General features: G+C 38.2%; 1 protein-coding gene across 11 annotated transcripts in view; it reads left to right on the top strand.

The window, feature by feature from the left end:
- CEP152 (centrosomal protein 152) overlaps positions 1-21887 on the top strand; it is a 147037-nt gene that overhangs the window by 82391 nt on the left and 42759 nt on the right. For 4 of the 11 annotated variants that reach the window (XM_054531446.1, XM_054531445.1, XM_054531431.1 and 1 more), the window contains 3 exons: positions 3332-3413; positions 5053-5398; positions 10188-10342. In XM_054531446.1, coding sequence (XP_054387421.1) covers positions 3332-3335 — 4 coding nt within the window. In that variant the 3' untranslated portion in view covers positions 3336-3413; positions 5053-5398; positions 10188-10342. Of the gene's footprint in view, positions 1-3331; positions 3414-5052; positions 5399-10187; positions 10343-21887 lie in introns of those variants that run through there. The other 7 variants (XM_054531439.1, XM_054531438.2, XM_054531441.2 and 4 more) reach the window with 2 other exon arrangements.

Below are 21887 nucleotides of genomic sequence, written 5' to 3'. Positions count from 1 at the left end.
TGCAGTCTAACAGTGAAGAAGGTTTTTTTTCTCCTTCTGAGTTCTCTCCCACCACTCTAATTCTTTTGGTTGCCTCCATATGGGCTCCATATAGTCCCCAGTCCAAGACTGGGTCTTACGTAGGTGATTTCTGATCTACTGGAGCTATTCTAAAGCTAGTCACTGAGCCAGCAGGCAGCTTGGCCCAGTTTCTGGCTGCAAAGCTCTGCCTTTAAGCTCTAGGCTCTCTAGATACATAGTTTTAATAATATAACTTGTGGCCTCAGGTGGAGAGTGTAGCTTTTTCAGCCTCCCTGAGGTAAGGAACCCCTACCTGGACTACTACTTTAGACAGCAAGCTTGTCCTTTGTTCCTTTCCTCAGTTGGATGCTTTTAGTCCTTGTTATTCTGCAGAAACTCCTGGCCACCTTTACTACTTTTCTTTTTTTTTTTTTTTTTTTAAGCCAAGTCTCACTGTCTCCCAGGCTGGAGTGCAGTGATGCAATCTTGGCTCACTGCAACCTCTGCCTCCGGGTTCAAGTGATTCTCCTGCCTCAGCCTCCTGAGTAGCTGGGACTAAAGGCACGCACCACCACTCCCAGCTAATTTTTGTATTTTTAGTAGAGACGGGGTTTCACCATATTGGCCAGGCTGGTCTCGAACTCCTGACCTCAAGTGATCCACCCACCTCAGCTTCCCAAAGTGCTAGGATTACAGGCATGAGCCACTGCACCAGGCCTACCTTTACTACTTTTAGATACAGAACAGGTAGTACCTTACTTTTCAAGTCCTTAGGGACATTTTGTGTTTTAAATGTCTTTTTTCTCTATATACTTTTTCCATTATTGTTATATGTTGGTAGATGTTGGGTCCTTCCAAAGTGTAAACTTAGAATGCCGTCAAGGACCTAAAGTCTGCTTTGCCATTAGCTCTGTGACTTAGCTATTTCTGTAGCCTGTCTGGGCCTCAGTGTTTGCTATTATTAAGGTTTAGGCATATGATTACCTAAAGATTCAGGTAAACCAGATTTAAAAGTATGTGAAGGCCGGGCACGGTGGCTCATGCCTGTAATCCCAGCACTTTGGGAGGCTAAGGTGGGCGCGTCACCTGAGGTCAGGGGTTTGAGACCAGCCTAGTCAATATGGTGAAACCCCGTCTCTACTAAAAATATAAAAATTAGCCAGGTGTGGTCGTGGGCGCCTATAATCCCAGCTACTCGGGAGGCTGAGGCAGGAGAATTGCTTGAACCCACGGGGCAGAGGTTGCAGTGAGCCGAGATTGTGCCATTGTACTCCAGCCTGGATGAAAAAAACGAAACTCCCTCTAAAAAAAAAAAAAAAAGAGTACATGAAGAATAGTGAGATAGGTAAATTGAGGCTAGATCATGGATGGTCTTGGATGTCAAAGCCAAAGAATTCAAAATTTGGTTCATAGAAAATGGAGAGTTGTTGAAATTTTGGTAACATGATTTAGAGAGATTAGGGAAGCCATATTATAGGAGGACTTGGAGGAACAGAGGAAACAGCCAAGGAAACAGGAGGACAGTGTCCAAGGACAGTCAGGCAAGGAACAAGGCCAGAACCAGGGTAGATGTGGTAGAAATAAAGAGGCGACAAGATTGAGAATATGACACCCCCATGCTTCCAGGACCTACTGAGAAGTGCCAGAAGGGATTTAGAGCCTAGGTGTTTGTGAAGATGACTGTGCTATCAACAGTACTAGGGAATCAAGACAGGGTGGATTGAAGGGACCATGCCCTCCCTTGAGTACTGAAGTGCTCAGTCCTGTGGTGGGCACAGTCATGAGAACAACTAATTTACAGATACTAACTTGATGATGAGCATTGTGCCAAGCACTTCACTAATTCCTTTAATCCTCACAACAGCTTTTTGAGTGAGGCTCTGTATAAGCACTTTATGGTTGGCTAAAATCAAGGCTTAGAGGAGATAAGTAATTTGTTCATGGTTAATACAAGCTTGCACCAGGCAAAGCCAAAAGTTATACCCAAGTCTTTTTTTTTTTTTTTTTTAAATAGTAAGCTTTTCATTTGAGAATAGGTTTAGGTTTACCAAAAAGTTGCAAAGATAGTACAGAGTCTCTATACCTCTCACCCAGATTCCTCTGTTGTTAATGTCTTACATCACTATGGTAACTTTTTCACAACTGAAGAACCAACATTACATTTAAATATATACGTATTTTTTTTTCTTGTGACGCTAGAGGCCACGGCTTTAATCCCTATACTGTCTTTATTTGGTTTGGCTTACAGGTGAGCTGGAATTTATTTTAAAGGGGAAAGTCCTTTTCTTTTTCCGCTCCTTCCACTTCCCCTCCATGCTTCTAAGCAGGAAAATGAGTTCAGCAGGCTCCTCCACATGTGAAATCAGTTTAACTTGCTTTCTCAGCAGGATGTAGAAAGCAATAGATCTTACTCTTTAGCAGGGGTTTATAGAATATGACATTATATGAAGATTATGCTGCAGCTAGAAATTTACCAACACAATGGGAAAGCCTGTAATATTATAGAACCATCTTTTGTAATTTTAAAATTCAACCAGTAATGGTTCATCTTAAAAGAAAAAAGATATTTAGAAATTTTCTAGTAGTAAATATGCCATTTTTAAATCTCTTGATATAATTGTAACAACTTTTCCCCTTAAGGACCAGACCAGGAAATTAATTAGAAATCAAAATGGTAAAACATCATTAAATAGAAACTTTGTTATTTTCAAAAATAAGATAAATGAATTGGCTTCTTCCACAAAGGTCAGCAATAATCTGGAAACTTTGAGAACATATTAAATCTTGTGCTCTTAAAAATGTTGTCTGGTGAGTAAATTAAGTAGAATCAACAAAACTTTTAAAACTTATTTTTGGTTTTGGTTCAGGCATAGCCCTTGTCTGAAATATTTCCTCATTTCATTTCACAATTTTATCAATCATGTTGTATATAGAATGCACTGGATGAAATTCTGCTTCTTATATTTTCTTGACCCTGTGCTCTTACACAAACTGTTTCCCTAGAAACGGTTAATAAAAATTGAAATACCCTATTTCACCCTATTCAATAAAAGTTGAAATATCCTATCTGTGTAAGAGCACAGGGTGAACTCAATACATGTATTATCACAATGACCCTGTAGATGTCAATGATTTCGTTGGCTACCAATTAGTTTTCCTGGAAAATTTTTTGAAAATGTGGTCCAGTGTCGCAATCTACTCTGCAAGGTCTTCAAGATTATTCATTAAACATGACAATGGATCAGTTATCATATTAAGCTCTGTACCTACACTTTTGTCTTAGTCCTTCCAACAATTTTTCAAACTAGGTCTTATTATCCTCATTCTATAGATGAGAAAGAAGGGAAGGAACTTATGCAAAGAGTCTCATGTGGCTGAACAGGAGTCCAAGGAAGCCGTGGAGTTACTGCAAGGTGAATATGAACTCATTTGCTGGCCATGCATTGTCTACAAATGAAAACAACATATCTCCAGCATCAATATGGCATTGTTTTCAAACATATGTAGATGCCGTTGCTATCATTAATAAGAGGACTTTATACTAAAAACATTTCGGAGTTGCTGCACTGTTCTGAAAAATATCCTGTTAAAATTGGATGAGACCTGTACTGAATAGTTCAGATCTAGTTAGTACAAAGCAGACTTCTCAGGTTAGAAGAGGTAGTCACTAGGATCAAACTTTGGCATCAAATATGTTGCAAATCTTTATCACCTACTGGTGAGCCTAGATTCCACATCTGGAAAATGGGAACATATAGTGGACACTATTGGTTATCTACCCAACGTTATTACCTACCTTCCTTGTTGGCAGACCAAGGGGGGCATAGCTGTCACTTCCCCTCATGACTCAGTTTCAACTCTGTTCCTGACTCCTGTTTGGCCTGAGTAATCCCAGTGGCCTCAATTCCTGTTACCGTGACTTGTTTAGGGATGGGCATATGACTCAGTTCTGGACAATGCCATATAAGGGAGAGGCTGCAGGGCTTGTAGAAAATGTTTCTTTCTAAAAAGTATTTTCTTCCACACTGGAAAGAACTGACTTAAAATGACAAATGTGTAACTTCTAGATCAGTGGTAAGAGCATTTTTTAGATGTTACTGTGTCTGGTTGTAACACCTGGATTTGCAGCAACCATCTTGCAACACTGTCTTCCAAATGAATAGCTGTTATTAATGTTATTCAGAGAAACATAAAAGGCCTCAGGCATCTGGGAAGGACTGGCCTCACACATCATTCATAAGTAAACTCTTTGCTGGCCTCCTATAAACAAGGACATGTCAATTGTTACTTTAGGTCTACCGTCTAAGTCTAGCTCCTAAAACTAAAGCCGTTTGATTCCACACTGATTATGTTGCTTACAAGCTTATCTTCCAGGTGCAGAACAAGGACAAGACAACATCAGTCATCTCCTTCACCTACCAGAGACAATTGCATAATTGATTCATTCTTTTCTCCTTTTTTTCTCTTCAAACCTTCATCTTATCTCTGTAAAATGTAGATTTACTGGGCACTAACTAAAGTCTCAAGAGAATATAACCATTCGCCTTACCTTCCCCCCTTCCTGCATGCGTGTCTTCCTTTAAAGAAATATATAAATTCTAAACCTCCTGAAAACCTCTTCAAGAAAACAGCCACAGATGTGCCTGTGGCTAATGTTTTCCCAAATGCGCCCTAAAACTAGTGTAATAAACCTCCATCGATTGAGACTTTTGCCTCAGTCTCTCATTTTGATTATCAGTTCAAATGAGAATTTTTGCAAAGGAACTTATGCTAACTGGAAAATAGTAAGGACTCAATAATCAATGTTAGCTCTGAGTGACAATGATAAGGTGGTGCTTTTAGTTTCTTCAAGCCCCTAAATCTGGTGTGAAATCTCCCCCACTAAACACTGTCATTTCTTCTATGTTGTTTAGTACTCAATAAAAATTGCAGATGGATATATCAATCTAGGTCAATATAGGACAACACAAATTTGTGTTCCCAGAATGCTGGGAGGTTGAGAAACACCTAAAACCAAGTTTTAAGAAAGGCATATTCTTTTCTTCCCCTCAGATAAAAATATATTTGGCCCATTCCTCCAAAAAGTAAGCAATATTCCCATCTGGAGAGAGAAAAAAGATCTCACCTATTGAAAGCAAATTATCTTCCTCAAGTCACTTCCTGAATAAATACTGTAGGAAGTTTACTTTCAAAGTTCTCTTCCCTGGAGCAAATCAGATTATTTACATGTATTTGCCTGCTCTGAAGAAAAAACACTTGAACACCAGAAGAAAGAAAATCTGTACTTGCTCAAAGTCAAAATACCAAAGAATAAAGAAAGATGTCTCCTTAGGAGAAATGAAAAATTTTGTTCTTCTTGGAAGAAGTCTTCAAAGATTTTAGAGCAAAATATATACAGGTATGAGTATTGGTATGGACACCATAAGATTAAAAAAAGACCTAAAAAAATAAAGATGTTTTGGCTTTAGTCCCTCAGAGTAATTAACATGTTGCTGTAGCTGACAAAATCTGTGGCCAGATAGAAACCTGCTAGTTGAAAAATTTGGAATCCTGTAGCCTCCCATCTCTGCCTAAGATCAAGGCCAAACATCTGCTCTCCTCCCACTTCCCGAGCCATCAGCCTGTTTAGAGGAGTCGGGTCAGTTGTCTTGCAGAGAGGGTGCAAAGGTAAGTGGCAGAGGGGCCAAAGCCCAGTGCCAGGCTCAGCTTTCATAATGTGCCCTGTGATGGATGCTCAGAGTTCAGAACACCCAGCTGGCCAGAGAGGCTTTTGGAAACAACAGAGGATTGACGTTCTTCAGTACTCATTTTCCAGCAAAGACAAATATCTGATTATATAATAGAGAAGTTATGTCTTCTGGCACCCAAAGAACTGACCTACAATGACAAATGTGCAACTTATTAAGCAAATTCCATTGAGCCTGCAACACATACTAGTCGTTTTCTCAAGACACGTAGTTGCTTTACCACCAAGAACCCTTTCCTCAATGGTTCCAGCTGGCAAAACTCACTGTCATTTGGATCTATTGCTTTGTAATCACACAAAGCTGCTCCGTGGGTTCTTCAAAATTAAACTAAGTTGATCTGCTCTGATTTCCCTTTGCTGCCACGATTCTAGAGACCATAGATAATTGTTTAAGCCCAAATCCATAAGGCGAGTTTCTGTTGGAGAAAAACCAGGGAAAGAGTCTTTCCGTGATGTATCTTGTATACGCTGGCTCCTCTGGTGTGGGTGCAACTTTGTTTGCTTAATCAGGATGCACACCCTAAGCAGAGATGCCTGGTTTTGATTTAAATGGGTACAAAATGTGTTCCCTTTGTTCTGGACCTCTCACTAAAGCTAGTACAGAAACCTTGGCTCTATATGTTATTGGGGTTTCTCCTTTTCCAACAAAGCACATGGGATGGGTGGTCATGGCAATGGTGAGCAGGATCATTGCGGCGCATTAAGTTAACTGGCACAAATCATTTGTTTGCTGAGGAGGAACAGAATCATATGTGGCAATACCTTCCCGGGGAGTGTTGCATCACTGTCATCACAGACTGAGCTTTGGAGAGGCGTGGGAAAGGATAGCAGTGGCTGACTCCTCTATGTGTTTTACTTACATATAGGTGCAGCAGAGAGAATAATCAATATCTATGGTGACAATTCATAAGCAAGTCCACATTTAAAACATTAATATATAAAAAGCCCCTTTCCCAGCTCTGGTCCCAGTTGCCTAATTCTCCACCCTTGAAGCAGAGTTTGTTACTCAAAACCTATTTACATGAATATAAATGAATAAATATCCCTTATTTTACATGAGTGGCAGCATAGTATACCTACTGTTCTGTACTTTGCTTATATCAAAAATTTTAAAGCAAGCATATGAATGACATTGTTATGCTTTTTAGTACTAAAAATTGAAGACCTGAAAATAGTGAAAGCTGGAACAAAAAAAGGTTAGCCACTTACACATATGGGGTGGTACTCCACAGATTATTTATAACTGAAGTGTGAGGCAACCTACTAGTGGAAACAGCCTTCCCTTTCCCAAGGAGGTGATGATGACAAAGGAGGACAAAGCTAAACACAGGTGTACCCTGCTAGTCTCCCTCTCCTTCCTACGGCCTCACTTCTTCCCTTTCTCCAGACCTTCTCTCTGTGCCTTTCCTAAACCACCCATCCTGCTTCCTCACCAATCTTGTTCCTCTTCTCCTTCTCCCTCCTGTCAATCAATCCCTCAGTTCTTTGCATCTACCTTTTTCACCTCCATCCCTTCTACCAGGTCATTCTTCTGGATTCCCTGACTTCGGCCCTTCCTTGCCTTCCTGGTCCTCTTTAATGGGAGTGGAGGAGCTGCCTGTGTCATTGGGGGTCAGAGAAGGACGTGGGTCACAGAAAAGCTGAATCTGGAAAGGATAACACTGAGCTAGTGGGGGTGTGTAGGAGGCACAGGGATTGGAATGAGAACTGTGTTCCACTGCCTTCCCTGCCTGCCCACGTGTAAGACGTAGTGTTATCAGTCAGGGTTCAAACAGAGAAGCAGAACCAGTAGGAGATAAAGATGACTAATATGGATAGATAGATATTAAGGAAGTTACTTAGACAATTGTGGGGGCTGGGTAAGTGAGTCCAAAGTCTACAGAATAGGCAGTCAAGAAGGGAAGAGCACAAGCAAGCTGGGACCCCACGTGCACAGGTCAAAGCTACTGTTCACAGGCAGGGTCTCTGTTTCGTGTAGGGCCTTCCAACCAGTTAAGTCAGGCCAACGCAGGATAATTTCCCTAATTAAGGATCACCTGATTAGGAACTTATTTATACCCACAAGTTCCTTCATCGCAGCGCCTACATTCGTGTTTGATTGCATAACTGGCAGAAGCATGTGAATGCAACAAAATGGCTGCTGTTTCCCTTCCATCCCCCAACTCTTGCAAGAGAATATCTCCTGTAGCCCAACTGGGCAGAACCTATTAGCAAGGGAATTCTGGGGAATACATTTTAACCCAAACAAGTTGAGCCACTACAAAATAATCAGAAACAGTTACCGTAATGGGCAGCTGCTGGGCAAATGCCCCAGTCCTTGCCAGGCCAGACTCATCCTAGAGGAACCTGCAGCTATGGGCCACAGCACTGCTGCTTCTGCAGTGCTCCTTTATTGATTGCCCTTAAAGAATGGTATAGTAGAAATAGAACATTTCAATATGCCTTCCATCCTTCCCCAGAGCTCCCCAGACCTTCAGAGTAGCACTTCAAGGAGCACTTGCTGAAGGGGAAGATACTTCTGCTAATAATAATAATAATAAGCCTTTTCTCACATGTTAGAATTGGAACTGTAAGTCAAAGTGGAGATGTTACAGGAATAATTTTGCATCTGCTTGTCAACTGTTTGCTCCTTCAGACCCTCTCTTCATCTTCTCCACCCTGCTTAGACTTTGGGGCTCTGACAGGTTTGAGCTGCATCAACAGTGCTTTCTCATCCTCTCTCCAGCTCCCAGTTGGGTTTCGTCACCGAGTAGCGCTGGCAGGAGATAGGAAGGAAGAAGAAAGTGAAGTCCAGCTGTTTAATTCCCTGACTTTAACCCTGCAGATTACTTCGGGCTGCCCATGTCCCTAAACTAAAGGGACTTGTTGCTTCAAGGCAGCCTCTGTCCACCAGTGCTTCTCAAGCTATACATAGGGAAGGAACAAGTTGTTTTGTTCCTTGTTGTTTTGTTTTCATCACCATTTCCTTATGGACTTACAGTTGAAATCAACTAATTAATCTAGGATTTAAACTCTTGTCCACTGACTCTAAAGTTAGTGATATCCATTCTTTTATCATTCTGTAACTACTAGGAAAGTAAGAAATGTAGACACCCTCTAGAAATACAAATTAAAGAATGTGTGTGCCTGGATTGTCCTGATGCCTAGCCTTCTAAGCTAATTCTCCAGTGGAGCCTCAGTAGGGGCTACCTTCCTTCTCCTGCCCATGTCCCCTCTTCTCTTTCCCTGAAAATGTCTCTCCCCGAGAACAAGAACCAGGGCCCAGATCTTGGAAAACTTTGAAGAGGTGATGAATTTACTGTGTTAAAATTATATTTCTTTAAAGTGGAAGTAGTAAACCAATGGGCCAGGGTCTTTAATAATCTTAATGTGAGGGGACCCCCACCTAAGGACTCTTTCCTTCAGCTTTTGGAAATCAGCTTTTGGAGTGCAAAGAACTTGGAACAAAGAACTTGGAAATCAGCTTTTGGGGTGCAAAGAACTTGGAACAAAAACAACGCTCTGCAGTCTCTTTAAATATTGAACTACTCAAGGATCAGGAACACTGCAGTTGCTTTTGCCTTTCAGTGAGAATTAGTGCTCAGAAGGAAACTTCTCTTCTGAATTAAGGTTTAGGGAATCTTTTTGGTCACCATAACTTAGTTATAAATAAAAAGAAAACTAGAAATGGAATGGGCATGTGTATTGTTTTAAGGAACTGCTCTTGTTCCATTAGTGAGTGGCTTTAAAGAGTACAAAGACTCCCTAGCCTTAGGCCTGGGGCTTTATTCCACAGAGCAGAAGACTTTCACATGGAATTGGTGATTCCCTCACATCTTTGGATTTTAAAGCAATTAAGTGAGATTGATCAGAAACAATAGACATAAGGCAACAGTTGCAAATATAATTTATACAGGATACCCAACTTGAGTTGTGGTATGTTCTCACTTAATGTTTTACTCCCCTCTAGTGGATTTTTATATAGCACATGATACCCTGAGGGTGGTATAGGATAGAAGATTTTAGAGGAAAAAAATGATTCTGCAATATGTTTAAAGCATGTTTATGTCTTGTAGAATTTCTATACAAGTCTATATAATTTCAGAGATTAAAAAAAAGGTTGTCCGGGTGTGGTGGCTCACACCTGTAATCCCAGCACTTTGGGAGGCCAAGGCGGGCAGATCACAAGGTCAGGAGTTCGAGACCAGCCTGGCCAATGTGGTGAAACCCCATGTCTACTAAAAATACAAAAATTAGCTGGGCATGGTTGCATGTACCTGTAGTCCCAGCTACTCAGGAGGCTGAGGCAGGAGAATAGCTTGAACCCGGGAGGTGGAGGTTGCAGTGAGTCGAGATTGCACCACTGCACTCCAGCCTGGGCGACAGAGCAAGATTACATCTCAAAAAAAAAAAAAAAAAAAAAAGGTTAAAGACCTGTTAGTTCACTTTCCCCATTTTGCAGGTGAAGAAGCTAAGTCTCAGAAAGATAACTCACCCAAGAGGACACAAGTATAAACCTGATACCCATGGCAGTAGAAAGCCTACACTTACCCACTCAGATGCTCATCAATGGAGGAGACTTATGCCTGGAGGAACTTGGAAATCAAATTCAGTAAGTGTATTATGGGTTGTTGATACTCTAGAAGGGGAGGGATTTGCATCAGGAAGGGAAGGGTAAGTGTTAACAGGGACATGTAGAGATGAAAGTATTGACAATATAAACTCTGGGTTGCTTTCCTTCTTGCTACTGCCAATTGGTGCAGCACCTGCTTAGAGGTGTCCTTTGGCTTGGAGACCTCCCTAGTCTATATAGTCTGAATTCTTACTGTGTAATTTTTAGTTCTGTTTCATTCTCTTTAAATTTTCACAACCATTCTCCAAAGAATTTCTACTTACCTCCACTCTCCTAAATAAATGTAAAGTTTTACTCTTTTGTATGAAACGTTTTCATCAACATTCCTAAAGTTGATGGTTCACTTTAGGAATGTCTGATTAAGCTTCTGCTAGACTGGTCCTCCCACAGATAACAACTATAACCTCTGGGCAAAATAAGAAACAAACAAAAATCTACCTGGAGGCAATGGAGCCTGAACAAAATGAAATTTATTCTGGAGGGAGGTTGGCATTTGGGAGAAGGGAATGGTAAAGGGTAGATTTCCTGTGTTTTAACAGCTCTTCACCTGAAGGCAGACCACAGTTGGCAACATGTGGTAGCTGAAATGCCCATAGAAAATTGGGAGTCTTTCTGGTCTAAGGAATCAGAGCACAGAGTTCAAGGCAATTGTAGCTACTGGAAAGTGAAGGGGGATCCTAGCAATCATAAAACCAGGAAAGGGAAACTAAAAAATTGCTCAAATCTTTGTTGATCTGTGACTTCTTCATGGATGGACCAGATTCCAAGTAGCTTCCTTAAGAATAAAATAACTGGACTGAGATTTGGGTTATTGCCCAAGAGAGAGGAGTTTACAGTTTTGGTCTAACTAAGTCACTTGCCTGCTAAAACAAAACAGAATAAAAAGTAATACTCTTTGGAGGAATATAACCAAATCCAGAGTCTTCTCACATAATTTTCACAGTGTCTAGGATATAATCCTAAATTACTGAACATAATAGAAACAACAAAAAATGTGATCTATTCTCAAGAAAAATGATAGTCAACACAGACCAAACCTGAGATGATCCAACTGTTGAAAGTAACAGGCAAGAATTTTGAAGTAGCTGTTGTACACATGCACAATGACGTAAAAGGAAATATGCTTACAATGAATGAGAAGATAGGAAATTTCAGCAAAGAAATAAACCATTAAAAGAACCAAATAGGGATTCTTGAACTAAAAATTAAATTATCTGAAATATAACCTTCACCATGGGCTTAATGGCAGAAGGAGATGACAGAGGAAAGAGCCACTGAACTTGAAAATAGAATCAATAGATTTATCTGATAGGCAATAGAGTGGTCAAAGAAACTTAACAAAGAAAGCAAGCAAGCCTCAAGGATTTGTGGTACAAAGCCAAAAGTTTTAACATATGTATAATAAGAGGCCCAAAGGAGAGGAGAAAAAGAAAATTAAACAAAAGAAACATTTTAAGAGTTAATGGACAAAATTTCTCCCATTTTGTTTTTGTTTTTGTTTTGTTTTTGCTTTTTGTTTCTTTGAGATGGACTCTCACTCTGTCACCCAGGCTGGAGTGCAGTGGCGTGATCTCAGCCCACTGCAACCTCTGCCTCCCAGGTTCACACCATTCTCCTGCCTCAGCTTCCGGAGTAGCTGGGACTACAGGTGCCTGCCACCACACCTGGCTAATTTTTTGTATTTTTAGTAGAGACGGGGTTTCACCATGTTAGCCAGGATGGTCTTGATCTCCTGACCTCGTGATCCACCCGCCTTGGCCTCCCAAAGTGCTGGGATTACAGGCGTGAGCCACCGCGCCCAGCCCCCAATTTTTATATGAATTATAAATTTACAGTTTAAAAAAGCTCAGCAAACTCCAAGTCATAGCATAACCAAAGTGCTGAAAACCAAAGGCAGTGAGAAATTTCTGAAAGCAGGCAAAGAAAAGCAACAAACTATGTATAAAGGAACAATTATTTGATGACCACTGAAGTCTCATCAGAAACAATGAGACCAGAAAACAATTAACCAACATCTTTAAAAAGCTACAGAAAAAAAAAAATCCTTCAAAAAAAAGGAAAGGAAGGGAAGAGGAGAGGGGAAGGGAAGGAAAGGTGAACATCAGAACTGGTAACTAGAAAATATTTTTTCTCTGTTTCTTTAAAATATATATATATAACAATTTTAAGCAAAAATTATAACATTGTCTCATGTTTATAATGTATATAAATTTAATGCATAAGACAATTATAGCATAAAATAAGGGATGGAGGTGGCTGATAAGTGGACTATATGCTTGCAAGTGCTCTACAATTTACATGAAGTGATATATATCTTGATAGCAGTTTGGATTACACAGATGTTTGCAATCGTCAAAACTCGACAAATGTACACTTCAGGTTTGTACATTTTACTCAGGTTTTACCTTTTACTTCAGGTTTGTAAGTAAGTTTTACCTCAAAAGAAAAGCACTGCAGACAATGTTGAACTCTAAATATTAACAATACAGAAAATATTGAACTCTAAAATGCATGCTGAAACATTTAGAGAGAAGAGTATGGATGTCTGCTATTTATTTGGAAATACTAAAAAAAATAAGAGGGATTGATGTGGATAAAGGGATGGGTAGATAGGGGATAAAGCAAGTGTAGTAAAATATTATTCATATATTCTAGGTGGTAGGTATACAATGGTTCACTGACTAATTATTTTAACTTTGCCATATGTTAGAAAATGTCTATAATAAGGCTGGGCATGGTGGCTCGTGCTTCTAATCTCAGCACTTTGGTAGGCTGAGGCCAGAGGATTGCTTGAGCCCAGGAGTTCAAGACCAACCTGGGCAAAGTGGAGAAACCGTATCTCTACCAAAAATACAAAAATTAGTCAGGTGTGATGGTGCATGCCTGTGATCCCAGCTACTTGGGAGGCAGAAGTGGGAGGATCGCTTGAGCCTGGGAGGCAGAGGTTGCAGTGTGCTGAGATTGCGCCACTGCACTCCAGCCTGGGTGATAGAGTGAGAACTTGTCTTAAAAAAAAAAAAAAAAAGTAAAAGAAAAAAGTCTATAATAAAATGCCAGCAATATGAGGTTAAAACTGCATTTATAAAGATTTATAGTAATCTTCTCCTTTGTTTTTTTCCAATGTAATATTGATATTTATTACTGGCTCTAGGAAGACTTTAACATGGCATTAGGACACATTTTTCAAACCCAACTGTAAAAATAAACAGGTTTTAGAAATGTTTTTAATACAGAAGTTACTAAAAAGAAGAAACTCCCAAAATTTTATCATCCAGCAGCAGCACTTTTAATATTTTGGTGAATTACTTTTCAGTATTTTAAAACATGAATATATAATCTCTTTCATCATGGTGATTTTATTATGACATTAAATATTTTTATAAAATAAAATTTTTTGTTTTGTTTTGTTTTGTTTGAGACAGGGTCTCACTCTGTCGCTCAGGCTGGAGTACAGTGGTGTGATCACACCTCACTGGAGCCTCACGCTTTTTAATGGCTTAATCCCCCTTTTTAATGGCTTAATTGTATACAGACATTATATTATTTGATGTGAATGAAAAGATAGAAATAAATAAACCTCTTATTTGACATATAAATTGTTTTCAGCCTTTCACGTAAATGTTTACATAAAAAGAGGTCATAGAACAAGAATTAAAAATTAGAAGGGGATCAGACTTCTCACTTGCAACAAATAAAATTAGAAAACAGTGGAACAGTGCTTTTACAATTCTGATGGAAAAAGACCTTCAATTCATAATCCAGTACTCAGCCTGCCAATTTAATAATAATGCAATGCCTTTAAAAATTTACTCTTTCCAGGTACAATAGCTCATACCTGTAATCCCAGCACTTTGGGAGGCTAACGGGCAAATCACTTGAACCCAGGAGTTCCTGACCAACCTGGGCAACATGGTGAAACCCCGTTTCTACAAAAAAAAAAAAAAAAACACAAAAATTAGCTGGGCGTGATGGCGTGCACCTGCAGTCCCAGCTACTCGGGAGGCTGAGGCAGGAGGATCACTTGAGCCCAGGAGTTCAGTGCTGCAGTGAGCCATGATCATGCCACTGCACTCCAGCCTGGGTGACAGAGCAAGACCCTGTCTCTATTTAACAACAACAACAACAACAAATGACTCTTTTTTTAAACAAACAAACTATTTTGGGATGTGCTTTCCCAAAACAAGTTGGCAACAAAGAAAGTGGAAGACACAGGATCCAGGAAACAAGAATGGAATGCAACACAATGGAAAAAGGAAGGGAATTCCCAAGACAAAAAGGAAATTGCCAGGGTGGTTGTGAAGGGGAGTTCCAGCAGTACAGTGATTATGGAATGCAGCCCATCTAGAATCGTGGAAAAGAATGGAGATACTCATGAAAGAGAGTTCTTGAAGAAAAATGAAATGTATAGAATACCCAGTGAGTTTAAACTTGAGAGAATAGTTTTAGTTCTGTTGGGAAACTGTGGATGAAATGATGAGAGGATGATGAAATGATGATGGATGAAGTTTTCTCAACTTAAAAAAAAAGTTGAGAAAATGTAAAAGACAGTATTTTTTCCAGAGAAAGAGTTGTACATGGAAGTAAATATTATCATTGTATGCTGTAGGCTTATCCCTGAACAATATTTATTTTCTCATAATAATGTAAACACGTTACACTGCTTAAAAAAGAATGATAAAGCTATATTGAGATTATCAGGGAAGAAAAGTGTATGTATGTGGGGAGAAGCAGGGTATGTACGAGCAAACTCCTTATTTTCCATAGTTGAAAATAAATAGATAATATCTAAAACTAAAAAATGTTGAGAAAAATCAGTATAAAGATGTTATTGAGAGGCCGGGTGTGGTGGCTCACACCTGTAATCTCAACAATTTGGGAGGCTGAGGCGGGAGGATTGCTTGAGCTCATGAGTTTGAGACCAGCCTGGGCAGCATGGCAAAACCCCATCTCTACAAAAAAAAAAAAAAAAAAATTAGCCAGGCATGGTGGTACATGCCTGTAGTCCCAGCTACTCAGGAGGCTGAGGTGGGAGGATGGCTTGAGCCCAGGAGGTTGAGGTTGCAATGAGCCAAGATGGCGCCACTGCACCCAAGCCTGGGCGGCAGAGCCAGAACTTGCCTCAAAAACAACAACAAAAAGATGTTATTTAGAAATTTGGGGCTAAGCATGTTCTCACTTGTAAGTGGGAGCTAAATGATGAGAACATGTGGACACATAGAGGGAACAACACACACTGGGGCCTTTTGGAGGGTGGAGGGTGGGAGGAGGGAGAGGATCAGGAAAAATAACTAATGGGTACCAGGCTTAATACCTGGGTGATGAAATAATCTGTACAACAAACCCCCATGACTCGTTTATCTATGTAACAACAAACCTGAACTTGTACCCCTGAACTTAAAATGAAAGTTAAAAAAAAAAAAAAAAAGACATTTGGAGGTAAATACTAGAAAACAGCTAAAGGGATTGAAAGTTGCCCTGGGGGACAATACATTGTTGCCCCGGGGGACGACAATTTGGACTAGAAAAAGCTAGGCTAGAATTTTGCTGTTTTTTCATTATGTCTGTTTTTTATTATGATTTTTTTAAACTCTTAATTATGGGAGAAGTGTATATATTCCACTAGTCCAAGCTAAGGCACTTCCAGGTTGCAAAATCCCCTGAGTAGGGCTTGCAAAGCTTAACCACATCATCCTGAAACTCCACATAGTTGCCGTGTGTGGTTATACAATAGCTTTTAGCAGGCACGGTCACCTAGACCTGACATCTGGGTTCTGGGTAGAATTTCTTACACCATGATTACGAGACTCATCCTGTGACATTGCCCATAGTCCCTAAAATAATGACTAATTAGCTCAGATGTACAGTTGAATTGCTGCTGTGAATTTGCAGGCATGCTAGCCAGTTAAAGGTTGGGAGAGGCTGAGAGGGCTGCCCTGGGACTATCACATTCCCCCTTGTGAAGAAATTTAAACAGAAGCTAGATAAAGGCTTCAGGAGAATGTTGTGGAGACTTGTAGATTCCGGATAGGGTTGGCATAGGTGGCTGTGAAGTCCCTCCACCCTGAGATTCTGTGAAAGACTTTCTTCAGGCCTTGCTTAGAGTTGCTACCAGTTAGTATTTAGGGCAAGGATTAGAACCCAGGAAGAGATGTTAATTATCTCTTTACCTCTCTTAGTTTTTCTAACAGCCTTGAATACATTCAATATATTTCCACTGCCTTTCAAATGTTCCTAGTGTGTTTGAAAAGCATGTATATTATCCATTGTTGGCAATCTATATTTTATATGTGATCATTTGATAAAACTTGACAAATGTTTTGTTCAAATTTTAATTTCTTGCCTGTTCAATCTGTCAATTGTTTTAAGAAGTAGTGAAACTCAGTTTCTCCTTGTAGTCATCTCAATTTTTCTTTATTTTGAGCCTATCTTATGTTCATGAACATTTAGAATTCTTATTTCTTCCTGATTTATTAAAACTTTTGAAAACTATGTAGTGACCTTTGTTATCTTCACGAATATTCCCCTCTTTCATTTAAAATTAATACAGCTCTGCCAGACTTTTTCATTAGTATTTTCCTGGTATATATTTTTCCATCCTTCTACTTTCAACCTTTCTGTCTGATACTCATACCTTCTTTCTGGGGTTATTTTCTTTCTTTCTGATGTACTTGAGAAGTTCCTTTCCCACTGTCAGCAATGGACAGATAATGTAGACAGAAAATCAACAAAGAAACATCAGACTTAAACTGCACCACAGACCAAATGGACCTAACAGTCATCTATAACACATGCCGTAGAATACACATTCTTCGGAACTGCAAATGGAAGATTCTCCAGGATAGAATATGTTAGGCCACAAAACAAGTCTTTACAAATTTAAGAAGCTTGACATTGTATTGAGTATGTTTTATGGACAAAATGGTATAAATTAGAAATCTACAAGAAGGAAAACTTCAGAAACTTTACAAATACATAGAAATTAAACAATATGCTCCTAAATAACCAATGGGTTAATGAAGAAGTTAAGAGGGAAATTTAAAAATTTACTGAGGCAAATGAGAATGGAAACATATCACACCAAAACCTATGGGACACAGCAAAAGCAGTTCTGAGAGGAAGTTTATAGCAATAAATACCTACATCAAAAAAAGAAAAAAGATTTTAATAAACAACATAATGATGCAACTGAAGAAACTAGTAAAGCAAGAATGAACTCAACCTAAAATTGGTAGGAGAAAGGAAGTAATAAAGCTCAGAGCAGAAATAAACAAAATAGAGACTAAAAAAATCCCAACAATTCAAAAGGTCAATGAAACAAATAGTCATTTTTTTTTGAAAAGATAAGATAAACAAAATCAATAAACCTTTAGCTAGACTCAGAAAAAAAGAAGACTTAAATAGGTAGAATCAGAGATGAAAAAGGAAATATTACAACTGATATCATAGAAATACAAAAAATTGGATGACAGAGCCTTGGCAGAAAATTAAATAAAAATTTAAAAAAATACAAAAGATAAGCTGGGTGCAGTGGCTCATGCTTGTAATCTCAGCATTTTTGAAGGCAGAGACAGGAGGATCACTTGAACACAGGAGTTTCAGACCAGCCTGGGCAACATGGTGAGACACCCCGCTTCCACCTCTACAAAAAATTAAAAAATTAGCCAGGCATGGTGGCAGGTGCCTGTAGTCCTAGCTACTCAGGAAGTTGAGATAGGAGGATCTCTTAAGCCCAGGAGTTCCAGGCTGCAGTGAGCTATGACCATGCCACTGTACTCTAGCCTGGGTGACAGAGTGAGACCCTTTCTCTCAAAAAAAAATTTTTTTAAGGAATACAAAAGATCATAAGAGACTTTTTCCCCCCATTTTGCCATGCCTTTGTAAAAATCACAGATCGTAAGTGACTATTATGAACAAGTATATGCCAACAAATTTGACAACATAGGAGAAACAGATAAATTTCTGGACACACACAACTGTCAAGATTAAATAAAGAAGAAATAGAAAATCTAAACAGACCGATAATGAGTAGGGAAATCAAATCAGTCACAAAAAGTCTACCATCAAAGAAAAACCCAGGATCTGATGGCTTTACTGCTGAGTTCTAACAAACATTTAAAGAAGAAAGAATACCAATCCTCCTCAAACTATTCCACAAAATTGAAGAGGAGGGAATACTTCCAAACTCATTTTACAAGGCCAGCATTATTCTGATTCCAAAACCAGAGAAGAACATAACAGAAAAAGAGGAAACTACAAGCTGTAGCCCTGATGAACACAAATGCAAAAATCCCCAAGATACTAGCAAACTGAATTCAACAGCACATTAAAAGGATCATTCACTATGATCAAGTGGGATTCATCCCAGAGATACAAAGTTCAACACATGCAAATCAATAAATATGATGCACCAAATTAACAGAAAGAAGGACAAAGCCATCTGATCATTTCAACAGCTGCAGAAAAAGCATTTGACAAAATCCAACATCCTCTCATGATAAAAAGTTTCAACAAATTAGGTATAGCTAGAATGTACCTCAACACAATAAAGACCATATATGACAAACCCACAACTAACATCTTACTGAATGGAGCAAAGCTGAAAGCTTTTCCTCTAAAATCAGGAAAAAGACAAGGATACCCACTTTTACCACTTCTATTTGGCATAGTACTTAAAAGTCCTAGCCAGAGCAGTTTATACAAGAGAAAGAAATAAAAGACATGCAAATTGGAAAAGAATTCAAATTGTCTGTGTTTTTGGGCAACATGATCTTATATATAGAAAGCTCTAAAGACTCCACCAAAAAACTATTAGAACTAATGAACAAATTAAATAAAATTGCAGGATATAAAACCAACATACAAAAGTCAGTAGTATTTCTATACACTAATAGTGAATTATCTGAAAAAGAAATCAAGAAAATGATCCTATTTACAACAGTTACGAAAAAATGAGTTATGTAGGAATAAACTTAAGAAAGGTGAAATATCTCTATACTGGAAACTATACTATAAAATAATGATGAAAGAAATTGTAAAAGGCACAAATAAATGCAAAGATATCCTGTGTTTATTGATTGGAAGAATAAATATTGTTAAAATGGCCACACTACCCAAAGCAATCTACAGATTTAATACAAACTATCAAAGTACCAATGAAATTATTCACAGAAATAAAAGAAACAATTCTAAAAGTCAAATGGAACTACAAAAGATACAAAATAGCTGAAGCAGTCCTGAGCAAAAAGAACAAAGCTACAGGCATCACACTACCTAACTTTAAAATACACAAAGCTATAGAAACTGAAACAGCATGATACTGGCATAAAAGCAGACATATAGACCAAGGAAACAGAATAGAGAGCACCTTTGGGGAAAAGACAGTCTTTCCAATAACTGATGCTGGGAAAATTGGATATTCACATGTGGAAGAATGAGAATAGACCCCTACCTCTCATCAAGTGCAAAAATCAACTCAAAATGCATTAAATACTTAAATGTAAACTTGAAACTCTGAATTTACTAGAAGAAAACATAGAGAAAATGCTTCATGACATTGGACTAGATAAAGATTTTTAAAATAAGACTTCAAAATAACAGTTAAAAGCAACAAAAGAAAAACATAGGCAAAGGGGGTTACATCAAACTAAAAAGCTTTTGCACAGCAAAGAAAAGAATAAACAGTGAAGAGGAAACCTACAGGATGGGAGAAAATATTTGCAAACCCTGTACATCTGACAAGAAGTCAATATCCAGAATAAATAATGAACTTAAGACAAAAATAAAAATGCAGATAAAAAATGAACCAAAGACCTGAATAGTCATTTCCCAAAAGAATATATACAAATGGCTAACAAGTATGTGGAAAAATGTTCAACATCACTAATCATCAGAGAAATACAAATCAAAACCCTAATGAGAATGGTTATGAATGCCTATTATAAAAAGTTAGAATGTCTATTATAAAAAAGACAAAAGAAAACAAGTGTTGGCAATGATGTGGAGAAAAGGACAAACTTACACACTGATGGTGGGATTATAAATTAGTACAGCCATTATGAAAAACAGTATGGAGTTTCCTCTTTAAAAAAAATAGAGCAACTGCATGATCCAGGAAGTCCACTACTGGGTTTATACCCAAAGAAAACTGAATCAGTATGTCAAGGAAATATGTACACTGCCATGTTTATTTCAGCACTATTTGTAATAGCCAACATATGGAATCAACCTAAATGTCCAACAAAGAATGAATGAGTAAAGAAAATGTTGTACATATAAACAATGAAATAATACTCAGCCATGAAAAAAATTAAATTCTATCATTTATGACAACATGGGTGAACCTGGAGGACATAATGTTAAGTGAAATAAGCCAGACACAGAAAGACAAATACCACATAATATTACTCATGTTGAATCTAAAATAAAAAGTTAATATCATAGAAGTAGAGAAAACAGTGGTTACCAGAGACTGGGGATAGGGGGACAAGGAAGGGAGAATGGCCAGAGGTTGATCAATGGGTACAAAGTTACAATAAGATAGGGGAAATGAGATCTGATATTCTATTGCACAGTAAGATGACTGGTTAGTACTAAGGTATTGTATATTACCAAATAATCAGAAGACATGTTATTCAAAGTAAATATATGTTGGAAGTTACTTCCTTCAGTTTGTCTGAAAAACTTTTTTAAGTTTATTTTTTACTTCACTCTTAAAAGATAACTATTCTGGGTGTAGATTTATAAGTTGGTGATTATTTTCTTTCAGTGTTTTGAGGCATTATTCCATTGTCCTGCTTTTATTGTTGTTGAGAAATCAGCCTTTGGTCTAAATATTCCTTTGAAAGTAAAGTAATCAGTTCTTTTTACTCTCTGTTGATTCTCTCTTTCTCTCTTTCTTTCTTTCTCTCTCTTTCTTTCTTTCTTTCTTTTTTGGAGGGGGAGTACTTTTAAAATCATGTCTTTAACTTGATGTTGTATATTCTCACTACAATGCATCTAGGTTAAGATTTGTTTGCATTTATGCTGCTTGAGATTCACTGGGGTTCCTGAATCTAAAGATTCATGAGTCTAATGGATTCTGGAAAAGTTTCAGCTATAATCTCTTCAAAATATTGCCTCTCTCCATTACCTCCTGCAACTCTCATTAGATGTAGTTCAAACTTCTCAAACTGTGCTCTATGGTTTTTGATTTCTATTTCATGTTTTCTATTTCTGTATCTCTTGAGTTGCATTCTAGTTAATTCCTTCAGCCCTGTTATTCACTACACAAAGTTTCTTTTCAGCTGTGTCTAATCTGCTGTTTAAGCTGTCATTGAATTTCTAATTTTAGTTTCTAAATATTTAACGTAGTTTCAAAAAATGATTTCTGTCTATTTTTGATAACTCTTATTCCTTGGCATGTTTTTGATAGCTCTCATTTTTTCTTTAATTATGTTAAACAGTTACATTAGTTTTTAATTGTTCTAATATACCCTGTCTTTGTAAATATAATTCTGTAGTCTATTATTTTGTCTACCTCTAACTCATGAT

This window comes from Pongo abelii, chromosome 16, assembly GCF_028885655.2.
Source record: "Pongo abelii isolate AG06213 chromosome 16, NHGRI_mPonAbe1-v2.0_pri, whole genome shotgun sequence".
Lineage (NCBI taxonomy): Eukaryota > Metazoa > Chordata > Mammalia > Primates > Hominidae > Pongo > Pongo abelii.
Note: the sequence above shows the minus strand (reverse complement) of the source record. Positions and strands in the feature narration are given on the sequence as shown.